The sequence below is a fragment of the Martes martes genome (assembly GCF_963455335.1).
Source record: "Martes martes genome assembly, chromosome: 17".
NCBI classification, from domain to species: domain Eukaryota; kingdom Metazoa; phylum Chordata; class Mammalia; order Carnivora; family Mustelidae; genus Martes; species Martes martes.
This window is the reverse complement of record NC_137905.1, coordinates 47,627,661-47,643,029: the sequence shown is the minus strand read 5'-3', so window position 1 is coordinate 47,643,029 and position 15,369 is coordinate 47,627,661. Positions and strand designations below refer to the sequence as shown.

Here is a 15,369-nt window from a genome sequence, read left to right as displayed (position 1 = left end):
AGAGCAGAGAACTTTCTTTACTGGGTATGCTCGGTGTCTAAAACTGTGTTTGTCGCATAGCACATGATCAATAAACATTTGTCCAATTAGCACGGAGTGAATGCTTTTGGTTCTTTTTGTTGGACTTTGTATTACTTTCAGTTGAAAGCAGGTGGTTCCTGGCCTCCCGCCTCGTGCTGAGTTCCCCATCTTTACCTCTCGGCTCGATCCTTGGGTACAATGCTGGCTCAAAAATGATACTCACTCCAGACTGAGCATTTGCTCTCATGCCCACCCTGGCTCCCAGACACCGTCATCTGGAGGTCCCCTCGGGTCCCGGCATCCCCGGAGGAGAGAGCAGACCACATCAGGGCCCCGTTTGAGGCTGCGATGGAGAAGAAGGACACCCAAACCACTTGGCATTGTGGGATGCGATTCATTCAGATTTGGTGACAGCGGGGAGACTGAGCCCAGACAGAAGAGGGCCTGTGGTGGGGGTGGAAGGGGTGCTCTAAAACCCTGGGAAGGGGGTGTATTTATTTGGTCCCAAACCCTATCTTGGCTGCCCAAGACTTTGCTAGAGCCTAAAGAGGGAGACAGAAGGAGCTGCTTCCCAATCCTCAGGAAAACGGACACAGCCCTAGTCTGAGGGAGTAAGCTGCTGTTGGGGACCTCCTAGTTTGAGGAAGGAGGCTTAGTCTTTGGGGCCCAAGGAGCTGTCTCTAGTCTGCGGTGTGAGAAAGTGCAGCCTAGTCTGAGGGAGGAGGTATAGCCTTTGGGACCCAGGTGTTAAGAAAGAGGACTAGCCTTAGGGAAGCCCTTAGTCTGAGGGAGGAGGCTTACGCACCCCCTCTGGTTTTGACTTTTCTCACTAGAAGCTTCCAGACATAGAAATTCTGGAAGTGCGGGGAAGCCAGGGTGCCATCTAGCGACATGGGACACAAGCAGGGTTAAGTGGCTGCGGGGCAAGGGTGGTGCAGGCCGGGCCTGCTCAGGACAGGGTCGCGGCGCCCAGGCCCACCAGCAGCACAGACAGGGCGAGACGGAGGCTGGGTGGCACGCCGGAGTGGCACTGGGAGTCCAAGATAGCCCGCCGGCTGGTGCTGCAGTGCGGCGGGAGGGCCAGGCGGTGGCCAGGCAGCTCCAGCAGCCCTTCGGTGGCGGGGGGACCGCACAGGTCCCGGGAGCCGCAGCCGTGCATGCTCACGCTCTGGCCGCCTGTGGAAACGCGGGAGAGGACGTGCATGAGGACACACACAGGCAGGTGTCCCCGGTGCCCACGCGTACCTGTCACTGCGTGCCACGCCCCCCCACCCCCTGCCTGAGGTTCGGGGCGGGGTGTGTAGGGGGTGGCCCTGACCAAACCCATTTCCCTGCAACTCTCTTCAGCCCTATGGGTCCTCCTGTCTCCCCAGGTCGGACAGAGCCCAGGGATGTGCCAGCATCACCGACACCAAGTTTTTGTAAAAGACAAGACTGTCCCATCCAACAGGAAATGTGCGAGCGGGCCAGCCCTGGAGGCCAGGGAGGCCCTCCGACTCCTGTCCTTTGGGAAAACTCACCAGAAAATGCTGGGATCCTCAGGCTGGGGCCTGGTCCCTCTGTGCCTTCCATTGTTACTTTTTGTACCTTACATGTATGTTGCAGGCTTTCTTTTACTTGTATTCAGTGTTCATAATACTGGACGTATTAATGACTGAATGTATTAATGACCCCGGAGGCCACTCGATTGCACACACTCCTCCAGCGGTCTTGGCGAACAGTTTTCTCCTTTCTTTGCCTCCTCAGAGCCATATTTATGACGGAAGATGGCACGATGTGATACATTTGTATGTAACTATACCAACGTAACTGGTTTATTGGGGATTTGGTGGGGGATATGAAAGCAATCCAGTCTTATTTTACCAACAAAGAACACCTCACCGCAACTGGGACTTGTTTTTTAAGTCCTTATCTTTAAACAAAATGTACGGAAATCCGTCGGGTTCAGGAGAGATGGTATCTGAGGTTGCATTCAAAATACTGTGGGGCAGGGGTGGAGATGAAACTAGATTGGCCACGAGTGCATAATTACTGGGGTTGGGTGAAGGAGATTTATTCACAGGGGACCTATTAAAGTGTTCGCTCTTTTATTTATCTTTGAGCCTCTCCATTAAAAATTATTTTTTAATTATTTTTTAATTTTTTTAAAGATTTTATTTATTTATTTGATCGACAGAGATCACAAGTAAGCAGAGAGGCAGGCAGAGAGAGAGGGAGGAAGTAGGCCCCCTGCCGAGCAGAGAGCCCGATGCGGGGCCCGATCCCAGGACCCGGGGATCACGACCCGAACCGAAGGCAGAGGCTCAACCCACCGAGCCACCCAGGCGCCCCTAAAAATTTTTTTAAAAAGCCTTACAGCACGCTCTGTATTTTTCTCTGTTTGCCCTGAATTAGAGTATGATTCCTTGCAGTCATGATGGTCTCGGGTTCACTGAAGTGCTATACACGGCACTTGCTATGTTCTAGAATTTTCTTTTTTAAGATTTATTTATTTATTTGAGAGAGAGAGTGCAAGCGGGGTGGGGGGAGCAGAGGGAGAAAATCCTCAAGCAGACTTCCTTACTGAGTGCGGAGCCCAGCACTGGGTTCAATCCCACAACCCTGAGATCATGATCTGAGCCGCAAGCAAGAGTTGGACACTTAAGTGACTGAGCCACCCAGGCGCCCCTGTTCTAGAACTTTCAATACAGTAGCCACTAGCCACATATGGCTACTGCACACCCGAGATGTGGCTGGTCTGAACTGGAATGGGCTGTGTGTATAAAATCCACACCAGATTCCAAAGGCTTAGCAGGAAAAAAATGAATGTAAAGGATCTCGCTTATAATTTCTTATACTGACCGCATGTTGAAATTACAACTGTTGCATATATTGGGATAATAAAATATTAAATTAATTTCATCTGTTACTTTTTACTTTTTAACGTGGCTCTTTGGAAACTTTACATTCTACATGTGGCTTGCATTCTACTCCTTTTGGACAGTACCCATCCAGAAGTCTCATGGACTTAGAGGCCCCGGACTCCAGCATGCCCGAATCCAAAACCAACGTGCTCAGGCTCACTCTCAAGCACATGCGTGCATGTACGTACACACACACACACACACACACACGTCTATTACCTTCTACAAGCACCAGGTCCAGCTGGACACACTCCGTCTCCCCACTGGGACACTGCATATAGAAGGAGGAATTGCAGGACTCCAGCTGGCCGCCAGGACATGCAGGACACAGGAACTCACTCAGGGTGTGTGAGGTTGGCAAAACTTCTGTAGAGGGGAGGGCGACAGTCAGCCAGGAGGACTCTTGGAACCTCCAGAGCCTCCTTGCACTCACAGACTCTCCCACAGGGGTAGGACCTTCTTGGGATTTTCCACTTAGCTGGGGTCAGGGTGCCTTCAGGCAGCCTGGCTGGGGAATGGGGGTGCTCCTGCCAGCCTGCCTTCCTCAACTCGGGGCAAAGTCTCCTCCAAAATCACCCCACCACCATCCTTGGCCACTCGTGACTGCTTTCTGGTGGCGGCGTACCGAGAGGAGTGAGTTCTTGGCAGTTGCCTTGGCAACAGGTGGAGTTGATCCAGAAGCCAAAGTCAATGCTGTAGGTGAAGGCAGAGACAGAGCTGCCAAATTTGCAGTCCTTGGGGGCCACGCAGGAACCACTTCTCCAGACAACAGAGTCACCTTTCCTCGAGGCTGGAAAGATGTGGAGGGTAGCCTTGTGAGGAAAGGTGATCGTGAGCCAGCCCCTAACTAGAAACCCCCCAAATCCCTCTGGGTGTTATTGTTGGTATTCACATTGCTTAAGATTCCCCCTAATACGGGGTGCCTGGGTGGCTCAGTGGGTTAAAGCCTCTGCCTTCGGCTCAGGTCATGATCCCAGGGTTCTGGGATCAAGCCCCGCATCGGGCTCTCTGCTCAGCAGGGAGCCTGCTTCCTCCTCTCTCTCTGCCTGCTTCTCTGCCTACTTGTGATCTCTATCAAATAAATAAATAAAATCTTAAAAAAAAAAAAGATTCCCCCTAATACGCTCGAAGCCTATCACTGTTCATCAAGACACAGAACACCTTCCTCTGCCTTCTCCCGCCAGGGATCCAACAAACAAGGTGGCTTTGTACCTGTGATGTCTCCTGACCTATCTATGAGCATCTCACGGGCTTAGCCAGAAATTTCTCAAGGATCCCAGAAATGCCCACCACTGAGCCTGGTACATTCTCCCTACTACCCTGACTTATGTTGTTAGAAGACAGAGAAGAGCCAGTTTCCAGTTCAACGCCCCCTTGCTGTTTACAGAAGAGTCTAGTTTTTTCCTTTATGGGGCAGATCGACAGTGGCCTCCTTGCCCAGGATGTTTTCCTAGATACCAAGATAGCTGCAACCGTATCTCCCACCCCCCATGCTTTTCTGTATCTTACCCTACCACTCACTTCACCACCAAGAGGTGGGATCTATTTCCTCACCCCTCAAATCTGAGCCGGCCTTGTGACTTGCTCTCATCAAGAGACTGTGGCCAGAATGACCTGGGGCCAGTTCTGGGCTTCTCTTTTTCTTTTTTTTTTTTTTTTAAGATTTTATTTATTTATTTGACAGATAGAGATCACAAGTAGGCAGAGAGGCAGGGAGAGACAGAGAGGAGGAAGCAGGCTCCCCGCTGAGCAGAGAGCCCGATGTGGGGCTTGATCCCAGGACCCTGGGATCATGACTTGAGCCGAAGGCAGAGGCTTTAACCCACTGAGCCATTCAGGCGCCCCTCTGGGCTTCTCTCTTAAGAAGCCCATGCTTCCCACGTCTTCCTTCTCGGAAGCCAGCCACCACACTCTAAGGCAGCTCAGCGAGGCTACTAACCGATGACCGACCACAGGCACAGAGATCCTGCAAGGTGAGAGGCTGGACTGAGCATTCCAGCCCCAGCCAGGTTCTCCGTGGAATGTTGAACCTCATCAACCCACAGAACAGGGAGAAACAATAAATCGGTTTTTCGAGCCACACAAAATGTTTTTTTTTTTCATTGTGGCCCCCCCCACCAAAAAACCCCACCCCCCCGTAGAATAAAATTTACCCTCTTAGGCCCTTTTAAGTGTTTAACTGTATTTACATTGTTATGCAACACATCTCCTGAAATTTTTCATTTTGTAAAATGGAAACTCCCACCATTCTGTTACTTTGACTACCCTAGGCGTCTCAGATAAGAGGAGTCGTATGGGATTCGTTCTTTTGCAACTGGTTAGGCCGCCAGGTCTTCAGCTGATTTTGTTCTTCAGCCATAAACAACAAAAGCAGTGCGGGTCAGATTTATGGGCGCGGGGGGTGGGGGGGGTGCGGGCAACGAGAGGTCTTGCTGTACCTTGGGCCCTGTTTCTGCCTCCCGCAGCCAAACCCGTCTCCAGGGACACTCACTCAGGATGCCGGTTGTCTGAAGGCAGTACTGTCTGTCCGCTGGGCAGAGGAAAGTGTCACAATTATTGAGGCTCGAGCAGGTGAAACAGGTGGTGACCTCATCCTTGGTTAGAGTCGCAGCTGCAGGGGGACCTGGGGAGAGAGAAAGATAAGCCCGCTGGAGAATGACCTGTGGGGGGGTGTGTGCGCGCGCATGTGTGTGTGTGTGTGTGTACGTTTCTGGGCACATGGATATAAATGTGCTGCATGTATGTGCATCTGTGACGAGGCAGTTTGCACACACAAGCACACACACCCGTTTCCCTGTGTGCACACGTGATTGTGTGTCCTATGTTGAACTCGTGTGTTCTGAACTGTCTGTGGCAGGGCGGGGATGTTTGCGTGCGGCTCTGCGGGCCCCTGTATGAGAAGGGGTCTGGGTGCCTCCCTGTGTGAACGGGGATACATGTAAGGCTGATTTTGGGGGGTCTGAGCATGTTTCTGCATCTGGCTGTGTCTAGGTTCCCGGCGAGGTTTAGGGTGCTTGGATACAGATGTCGGAATACAGATGTGAGTGTCTCCACAGATGTTGCTATGGTGTTTCAGCATGTCTGTGTATATTTTGTACTTTTACTTTTTTTTCAAAGATTTTATTTATTTGTTTGACAGAGAGAGATCATAAGTAGGCAGAGAGGCAGGCAGAGACAGAGGGGGAAGCAGGCTCCCCGCCGAGCAGAGAGCCTGACGCGAAGCTCGATCCCAGGACCCGGGGATCATAACCCGAGACAAAGGCAGAGGCTTAACCCACTGAGCCACCCAGGCGCCCCTACTTTGTACTTTTATATGTTTGTGCGCTTGTACCTGTCTGTGTGCACGGACCCGACAATGGAGAGTCCCCACCTGGCTGTGTTGCAAACCCATAGGGACCGTATCTGCAAAAATTCCATGTCTTGTCTTCTGGTTGTTAGTTACCCTGTTTTGCCCTTTCTCCTGTCATAGTGTAAATGTTGAGCTCCTGGGTCCACTGATTGCTTTTTTCCCCCCTTCGTTGTCATCATTAATTTAATCCACTGTCTAGTTTTTTTTTTTTTTAAGATTTTATTTATTTATTTGTCAGAGAGAGCGAGCACAGGCAGACAGAGAGGCAGGCAGAGGCAGAGGGAGAAGCAGGCTCCCCGCCGAGCGAGGAGCCTGATATGGGACTCGATCCCAGCACCCTGGGATCATGACCCGAGCCGAAGGCAGCCGCTCAACCAACTGACCAACCCAGGCGTCCCTCCACTGTTTAGTTTTTAAAAGCAAAACTCCAACAGCTGGTAATCTGAGGAAGCCAAGGGGAGAAGGGAGAGAAGGGATTCTCTGCATCTCTCTGCATCGCAGATCTGCCTTCGAGGTGCGGTTTCTAACAAAAGAGGCTCCCGCATCCCCAGAGCTGAGGGAATGCTGCTCTCTCCAGCTTCGAAAATTGCCTTTCTCACCTTTGAAACGTCTGTTGATTCTGCTGAGTTGTCTCACTTAAAAAACTGTTGCCCTGGTAAACACAATCTCAATTAGCATCTCTCTTTTCCGGAAGACAAAACTTACTGTCCGTGTTCTTTGCTAAGCCGAGAGAAGATGGTTGGCAAATCTGTCTTCTCTCACAAGCAAGGAAGTGAAGGAAAGAAAAAAAGACCACGAGATTTCTTGTTCAGACAGAGTTTGTGTCTCTAATCTCATTTACACCACACAATGCTCGTGTTTTGAAATGTGTGCTTCTCTGTCGGTGTGTTTTGGGCACCAGGACATAGATGTAGATGTCTCTGGGTATCTGGGTGTGTGCCAGCAGGATTTTCTGCTTCTAGGTGTGCTAAGTGGTGTGTGTGTGTGTGTGTGTGTGTGTGTGTGTGTGTGTGTGTTTGTGCAACCGTGCATTTGGGCACGCTCTTATATGAGCAACTGTGCTCCCTGAGGGCATATTGGTGGGGGGCGGGATACCCTGGAAACACACAGGATTGGGAAGGGTGTGTGGGATCTGGGAAGGGCAGAGAAGGTAGAAATGCAGGAAGTCAGGGTTCAAGGCACCTGGTGGGGTGGGAGTAGCCACATAGTCGCATTCAGGTTTGCTAGTGAGATGAAATCCAGATGCTTCCGGGCCCAGGGTCGTATTCACTTGTAGGTGGCACACATTTGGGGTAGCACAGCCCTTCAAGATTTGGGGACCCCCTGCGGAAATAGGGGGACGTTGCAAGGGGAGACTCAGAACCAGAGTCTTCCCACCTTGATTTTCAGACTTTCTCTGTCTAAAAGTTCCCATCTCTCTTGATAGTTCTATATGATTCATCTCCAAATCTGCCTGGTCATTTTTTTTTTCAGGATTTTATTTGTCACAGAGAGAGAGCACAATCAGGGGGAGCAGCTGGCAGAGGGAGAAGCAGGCTCCTGCTGAGCAAGGAGCCCAATGTGGGACTCGATCCCAGCACCCTGGCATCATGACCCGAGCTGAAGGCAGGTGCTTAACCGACTGAGCCACCCAGGCATCCCATGCCTGGTCATTTCTTAAAACCTCTTGATGTCTGCTCATTTTTGCGATTCTAATTTTATTCCTTCAAATATGTCGCATACAGTTATGTTCTGCTGCTGATAATTACAAGAGCTGACCTCCTCCTGAGTCCACATCTCTTGTTTGTTGCTTCTGGTCTCACTCATGGTGATTTGTTCCCTTGTGCATTTCATGAGCTCTGACTTGTGAGCTCATATTTGGTTGATGTTGGTCTTGGGGGGTGGGTGCTCCTGGGGGCTTTTCATTCAAAAGGATTTGTCTTTGTTTATACTGTGAACTAAATGGTACCAACAACCAGGGATCATTTCAGTCTCCTTCCAAGGTCCCTGGCTTAGGCGGGACTCTAAGAGTCAGCTCCCCAGCCACGCTGTGGACCCCAGACCGAGTCACCCAAGGCAGGGCGTGACCAGCATTTATTCTCAGGGCTACTGTGCTTTTTGTGTTTGCTTACTGCTCTTGTTCTGATTTCTGCTCATATTTTTACTTTGGGGACACTTGGAAATTCCCCTAACTTCCTACATGCCCCCCAAAGCATGGAAAAATATTTTGTATAACATCTACTTCATCTGTAAACAGTGGCTTACCAATGGGGATAGTAATGGGAGCGGGCTCTAAGGGGGTATACTCTCTGTGAAGCAGTTAAAAACAACAATAAATCTGTCTAGTGGCACCTGGCTGGTTCAGGCGGTACAGCATAGGACTCTTGATCTTTGGGTCCTGAGTTCAAGTCCCCCATTGGGCATAGAGCTTACTTTAAAATGATAATTTTATTATTATAATAATAGTGGTGCCTGGTTGGCTCAGTCATTAAGCGTCTGCCTTCGGCTCAGGTCATGATCCCAGGGTCCTGGGATCAAGTCCCACATCAGGCTCCCTGCTTAGCAGGAAGCCTGCTTGTCCCTCTCCCACACCCCCTGCTTGTGTTCCCTCTCTTGCTCTTTTTAAAAAATAACAATGACTACATGTCAATCTGCTTCTTTTTATCACCATATTCCAGCATTTTTCAGCATATCACGGCAGTGATAAAATACTTCTCTCCCCCCCAGCAGACTACTCCCACCACCTATGTCCTCCCACCCCCAACCTCACACCTTCCCTGTATGCCACTGTTTGTAGCAGGAAGACTGCAGGGGATCCACTCTCCCAGAAGCAGAAGCCCAGACTTCTCCCTTTCACTTTGTTGGTTTAATAGTCTCTCCTCTGGTCAGTGTGGTTCTATTTCAAGCCTTTCACTCAAACAGCCTCTGTTCCAACCATTTGCAAACACATAATGGTGATTTTAAAATACATCTGCAAACTCTTTGGTACACGAAGAGGTGAGGGTCTACGCTTCCTCCCCTTGAAACCAGATGGACTTCTGCGGCAGTGTCAACCACAGTAAAATGACATTATGGGACTTCCGAGGCCAGGTCATAAAAGACCACGCAGCCACCACTTTGTTTGCTTGAATGCTCGTGCTTAAAGTCATCAGTCACCCTGTAAAGGTGGCGGCAGCCATGATGGGGGAAGCCCAGTCTACCCAGTGCAGAGAAATCATACTGGAAAGGCCCAGAGTCTACACGTGTGAGATGCTCAGCGAGCCCCTAGTTGCTCTGGGCCCTGCGTTCCAGCTCTGGCCACCCTCTGCCTGGGATCCCATGAGACCCTCAGAACCGTCCAGCTGACCTCTTCCACAATTCCCACCCCACAGAAACTAGAAGAGCTAATAAAATGGTGGCCATTATTTTAAGTCGCTACATTTCTGAGTGATTTGTGAAACAGCAGTAGGTAACCAGAATGCATGTGCAAATGGACCTCAACACTTATTCCTCTAATTCGTGCAGGTGGGAGGGAGGCCTGCCTCCCCAGGTACCTCCTGAAGGGAAGGAACCCTTACCTCCATTCCATGTCCCGTAGAGGGTGACACACATGGTCTGATCCCCAGTGCAGTTCATGACCAAACGGGAGTCACAGGAGGCTGACTTATCCCCGAAACAGTAGTGACATTTCACTCCGTTGAGCTGGGCCTCAGGCGCCACATCTGGTGGGGGTGGGGGTGGTCAGGGTGGGATGAAGGCTAAGAAACATCCCCCCAACCCCAACCCCCACAGCCCTCTGTTCTCACCACCACCCCCACCACAGTCCAGAGCATTTTCCTCCAAAGTCGGACCAGTCTGGCCTCAGCCACTTCCCTCCAACCCCTGAAGACATAGTCTGAGGAGCAGCAAACAGAGCCGAAGGTGTGGCTGCCCCACACTGGTCATTTGTCCTGAATGAACCTTCGGGCTGGATCCTGTAGGTTCTTTTATTCATTCCACAAACATTTCTTGAGCACCTACTGTGTGCCAGGCCCAGTTCTGGAGACACAGCACCGACCACACTGACAAAAGCCCTCCCTTAGGGGCGCCTGGGTGGCTCAGTCATTAGGCATCTGCCGTCAGCTCAGGTCATAATCCCAGGGTCCTGGGATCAAGCCCCGCATTGGGCTCCCTGCTCAACAGGAAGCCTGTTTCTCCGTCTCCCACTGCCCCTGCTTGTGTTCCTGCTCTCACTATCTCTCTGTCAAATAAATAAATAAAATCTTAAAAAAAAAAAAAAGCCCTCCCTTGAACACACTGAATTCCAAAAGCCGTGAAAAAGTGATCATGTTGGGGCGCCTGGGTGGCTCAGTGGGTTAAAGCCTCTGCTTTCGGCTCAGGTCATGATCCCAAGGTCCTGGGATCGAGCCCCGCATTAGGCTCTCTGCTCAGCAGAGAGCCTGCTTCCTCCTTTCTCTCTGCCTGCCTCTCTGCCTACTTGTGATCTCTGTCTGTCAAATAAATAAATAAAATCTTTAAGGAAAAAAAAGTGATCAAGTTATTTTAGGTTTTAAGACATTGTGGTGTTCCGCCAAAGAGCAGGGCTGTGGCCTCTGGGCTCTCCACCACCTGATCAACTCCAGAGCTTTCTTAGATATCTGAAACATTTAAGAGAAAACTACTTAAGCATATTTCTCCGGAGTCAAAACTAAGCCACCAATCATTTTCATGTGGGTTTATATGGTAATACTGGCAAACAGAAAAGTTGACTAAAGAGGGGCGCCTGGGGGCGCCTGGCACCTGGGTGGCTCAGTGGTTTAAGCCGCTGCCTTCGGCTCAGGTCATGATCTCGGGGTCCTGGGATCGAGTCCCGCATCGGGCTCTCTGCTCGGCGGGGAGCCTGCTTCTCTCTCACTCTCTCTGCCTGCCTCTCTGCCTACTTGTGATCTCTCTCTGTCAAATAAATAAATAAAATCTTAAAAAAAAAAAAAGAGGGGTGCCTGGGTGGCTCAGTCAATTAAGTGTCTGACTCTTGACTTCGGCTCAGGTCATGATCTCAGGGTTGTGGGATCGAGCCCTGCGTGGGGCTCTGCACTCAACAAGGAGTCTGCTGGAGACTCTCTATCTCCCTCTCCCTCTGCCCCTGTGTTCTCTCTCTCTCAAATAAATAAACAAATCTTTAAAATGAGGAAAGAAAAGAAAGAAAGACGTGTGGTGGGTTCCCTTTGGAATGTGCTGTGAACATAAAATACACCCAAGATTTCAGAGGCTTAGTTTGAAACAATAAAATATCTCGTTCTTAATTTTATATTGATTACATACAGGTCAGAAGAATGTTTTAGCTATGTTACCGTAAATAAAATACACTATTAAAGTTAATTTCATCTGTTTCTTCATACTTTGTAACGTGGCTACCAGAAAAGCTTTCCCCACACATATGGCACACATTGTGTTTCTCCTGGGCAGCGGCTGCTCTAGACTCTCCATCAGGGTATTCTGAGACAGTCCCTTTGATCTTTCTTTACACGGAGGAATTTCGTCTAACGCAGTTATAATCATAACCGGCACTTTTCTATACCCCCCAGCATGCCAACCTCTCAGCTTGGAACTGGTGGTTTTATTTAGTGAGCAGCAGTTTTTAGGAGGAGGGAAATCCTGGTTGGCTGTAAGGATGGCCAGGAGCGCCGAGTGTGGAGCTGTCTCAGGTCTCCCCCTGTTGCTACACCTGCCAAATACAAATTCCTTCTTTGGACAAATAACCAAGCAGCAAAAATTGATCTTTATCACCGCTCAGAGCTGGGTCTGGAGTGAGGCCAGCAAGGAGCTGCTCCCTCTCAAGGTCATGCAAGTGCAGAGTCAGCGCCTGAAAGTGAATGCCTCCTTAAATTTTGCACCCTGGGGCCTCGCTGGCCTACCCTAGCCTGGGCCTGCTGCCAGTCCTACATTTCTTGCTCCATTTGGCTAGCCCTCGGGGGAGCTCCTCTCCCAAGGAGAAACAAAACTTTGGGGTTCCTCTCCAGCCCCCCAGCAACTCAGTGAGTACAACTATAATTTCTCCAGTGCCTGCTACCGGCCAGCCTTATGCTGGGAGGCAGCCCCTGAAAAGCTCAGGTCATACCCATTTTCCAGCTGAGAATACTGAGGTTCTCCTTGCCCTGGTCAGCCAGGCAGAGCTGGAAATTGAGGCCAAGTTCCCACAACACCCTGCCTGGGGGTGTGCCCCCCAAGTCCTGCCAACAAACCTTGTCGGGTGGCCCCTTTGCAGATGTTCTCACAACACGCTGTGCTGACCCAGAGACTCCAGTGGGGGCCATAGGTCAGGGCGTAGACACCTTCTCGGCATTCCCCAGGGGCGACACATGACCCATTCTTGATGACAGTCCCATTTTCTGGGGGTCGAGGTTGAGGCGGAGAGATTAGAGATTCTTGCCGCCTCCCACCCCGGACCACAGCCCCATCTGTGGCAGTCCCCAGAGGTCCGTCAGGGACCTCAGCTGGCATGGAAGCCCCCCCCCCCGCAGCGGAAGCCCCCCGCAGCCCCAGCCCCACCCCAGCGGCCCCGAACTGAGCTATGAGGCTCAGTTACTTGCAACCTCTAGTCCCAGGGTGGTTCTTCCAGGCCTCCCCTGCCCCAACCCCTGCCCACCCACTGTGTTGGTCCTCCACCCAGTCCCCATCTGGCACCCCCACCCAGCTGCATCTGGCTGAACAAGCAGGCTTCCTTGGCGGCAGGACAGATTCTCTCGGTGCAGTCTCCCAGCAGAGAGCAAGCTGGACACGTCTTGGACGTCCCTGTGGGGAGAGAGGCATGATCAGAGCCTGGGGTTTAAGGAGACATACACACACACACGATTCAAGACTAGGACTAAGGGCTGGGGTGGGAGGACGATTCCCCAGAGGTGTGTGACCTTGGTTCCAGATGGGCAAAGTTCAGAGCCAGGGATCAGCATCTCTAAGCTGGAGTGGGGGAGGGGGATGGAGGGTGATCCCAGCCCATCTACCACTCCTCACCAGGGCATTCTTTCTCCAAACGTCTCCCTCACAACCTATAAAAATGGAATGTGTCTGTTGGGCTAGGCTGGGGGGAACTGTGTCCATCCGGGCAGCCTTCTTGTTGACCCGCAGAGAGGCATGTAGGGCTCTTCCGAGAAACCTCGAAGAAGCGCGGTTTGAAAACAGCGAACCTCGTCTCATACACCTGCCACTTACAGATGAAAACATGACCAGGAAACTGAAAGCAGGTGGGCTCAGAGTCTCCCTCAAGGTCACGCAGTGAGATCCTGGCTAAGTGCCAGGCCACTTGACCCCCAACCTGGGCCAATGGGGGCAGAATTAGAACCAAAGGGGGAGGCAGGTAGGGAAAGTAAGGAACAGTAACCACTCTCAGCTCTTAGTAAGAGTCCCTTTGGATAGAGCTACGTATGGCCTGATCCTATTCTAAACTCTTAAAAAAGCTCTTCAAACACACTAATTCCATGGATGCCCTCAACAGCTTTTTTCCCCTCCCCAACAGCGCTTTGAGGCAGGGGGATCATCACCCTTATTTCACAGACGGGAAAATAGAAGCACAGAGAGGTTCCGTGACTTGCTTAAGGTCACACAGTGAAGAAGCGGCCGAGCCAAGATTTGAACCCTGGTAGCCTGGCTCCCGAACCATGGTCTCAAGCCCAGTTCAGCTGCCTCTGCTAGACCAAAAGCCAAGGGGGGAGAGACTCTAAAGCTGGATTCACGCATGTGAACCTGGACTGTCTCTCACGGCTCTCACTTGCTCTCGCTCTCACTCTCATTCTTGCTCTCGGGGACCACACACAATGTGCCTACCTGCTGGGGTGGCCAGCACTCCCCAGAGCGCCAGAGCAGTGAGGACCCGAAGCATGATCCCGGCCAGAGGGAGGAAGCAGGACACAGGTGACCTGGCCTTTTATTCAAGGGCTCTGGCTAGGGTAGCAGCCCTGGGAGAGAGAGAGAGAGAGCAAACAGCCTAGGGAGATAGTGGCCCCACCTGCCCTCCAGGCCCCTGGGACACTTGGGCCGGGGACAGGGGCTTAGGGAGCATGCGGATGGGGAAACTGAGTCCTGAGAGGCATATGGGAGAAGGCTGAGCTGCTCCTGAGGCCAAAGAAAGACAGATGGGCGTGCTGGTATTGTTACTGCTATTTTTAACAAGCTCCTGGTCATTCCAGAGAGATGTTAACCCACTGAATTCTTACCACAGTCCTACAAGCCGTTACCCTTCTTCCCAGGAGCGAGACAGTATTCCCAAATATTAGCTGTCAGAGCAGGCTGTGGCAGTAACAGCTTTGGCCGACTGCTGGAGCCGTGGCCTGCTGGTCTCCACTGACCTGGTGTTTAATTTTGAGTTGCTGGAACATGGGGGTGTCCACAGGAGGACCCAGATAGGCCACGGCGGGGGGGGGGCACTCAGGGTCTCAGGATAGCAGATTTTTACCAACGAGATCTGGAAGTATTTCAGTATTTTAACAGCTGGTACAGTTGAAATGAGCCCTGGACACCCCCCCCCCCATTATATAGGGAAGGAAGCTACGTCTCGGAGTCAGGAAGGCCCAACTCCAAAGCCACAAAGTGAGGACATTGGCATAACCAGGATGTGAGCCCAGGCCTCTCAGAGTTGACTGACTGGCTTCACCTAGAAGGAAGAGGGAAGACAGCCCCCTACTCTTACCTGGAAATGGCCTGCCCCAGCCAGAGGAGGCCTGCATTCCTCTCCTGCCCCTGCCTCAGACTGGGCAGCCTTGATTTGCTCATCTGTTCAGTGGGAATAAGGTTGATCTCAAGCACCCCATGAGGGGCCCCAGGACTTGGTCTCCATCAGAGTCACCCCTTCACTGCTTTGACTCCCCACTTGCCTCTCCTTTGAGGTGTTAACTCTAGGGATATCCCTTCCCTTGTTCTGGTCCTCAGTGCGACGGACCACTAAACTGGCATACCTCGGGGTCTACTGCTGATGCTGGATCTGTGGCGCCTACGTGTGTTGGGAGGATTCATGATAGTGACACTCAGGCTCTAAGGAAACCACACACCCACCCAGAAGACAACGACCACGTTAGAGCCAGATGGCCTGGGTTCAAGTTCCAGTTCTGCCCACTTCAAGCTCAGTGGCCTTGGGCAAGTCATGTCACCTATCAGAGCCTCAGTGTC

At 51.4% G+C, this 15,369-nt stretch overlaps 1 protein-coding gene across 1 annotated transcript; it reads right to left on the bottom strand.

The window, feature by feature from the left end:
• Positions 1-397: 397 nt before the first annotated feature.
• On the bottom strand, positions 398-14,982 carry LOC308359009 (uncharacterized protein). The gene is made up of 10 exons (XM_080829606.1): positions 14,894-14,982; positions 14,032-14,162; positions 12,901-13,002; positions 12,453-12,599; positions 9,810-9,953; positions 7,456-7,596; positions 5,416-5,547; positions 3,550-3,714; positions 3,144-3,290; positions 398-1,197 (listed from the first exon to the last, which is right to left on the bottom strand). The coding sequence occupies exons 2-10, from the start codon at positions 14,084-14,086 to the stop codon at positions 971-973; spliced, it is 1,260 nt and encodes a 419-aa protein (XP_080685732.1). The 5' UTR covers positions 14,087-14,162; positions 14,894-14,982; the 3' UTR covers positions 398-970.
• Between the last annotated feature and the right edge of the window lie 387 nt (positions 14,983-15,369).

Excerpts from the sequence above, each read along its gene's own strand:
- LOC308359009 (XM_080829606.1), bottom strand. The coding sequence starts at position 14,086 with ATGCTTCGGGTCCTCACTGCTCTGGCGCTCTGGGGAGTGCTGGCCACC. Across the intron at positions 7,597-9,809 it reads CTACGGGACATGGAATGGAG|GGGGTCCCCAAATCTTGAAG; the intron begins GTAAGGGTTCCT and ends CTATTTCCGCAG. Across the intron at positions 3,715-5,415 it reads TCAGACAACCGGCATCCTGA|CCTCGAGGAAAGGTGACTCT; the intron begins GTGAGTGTCCCT and ends ACATCTTTCCAG.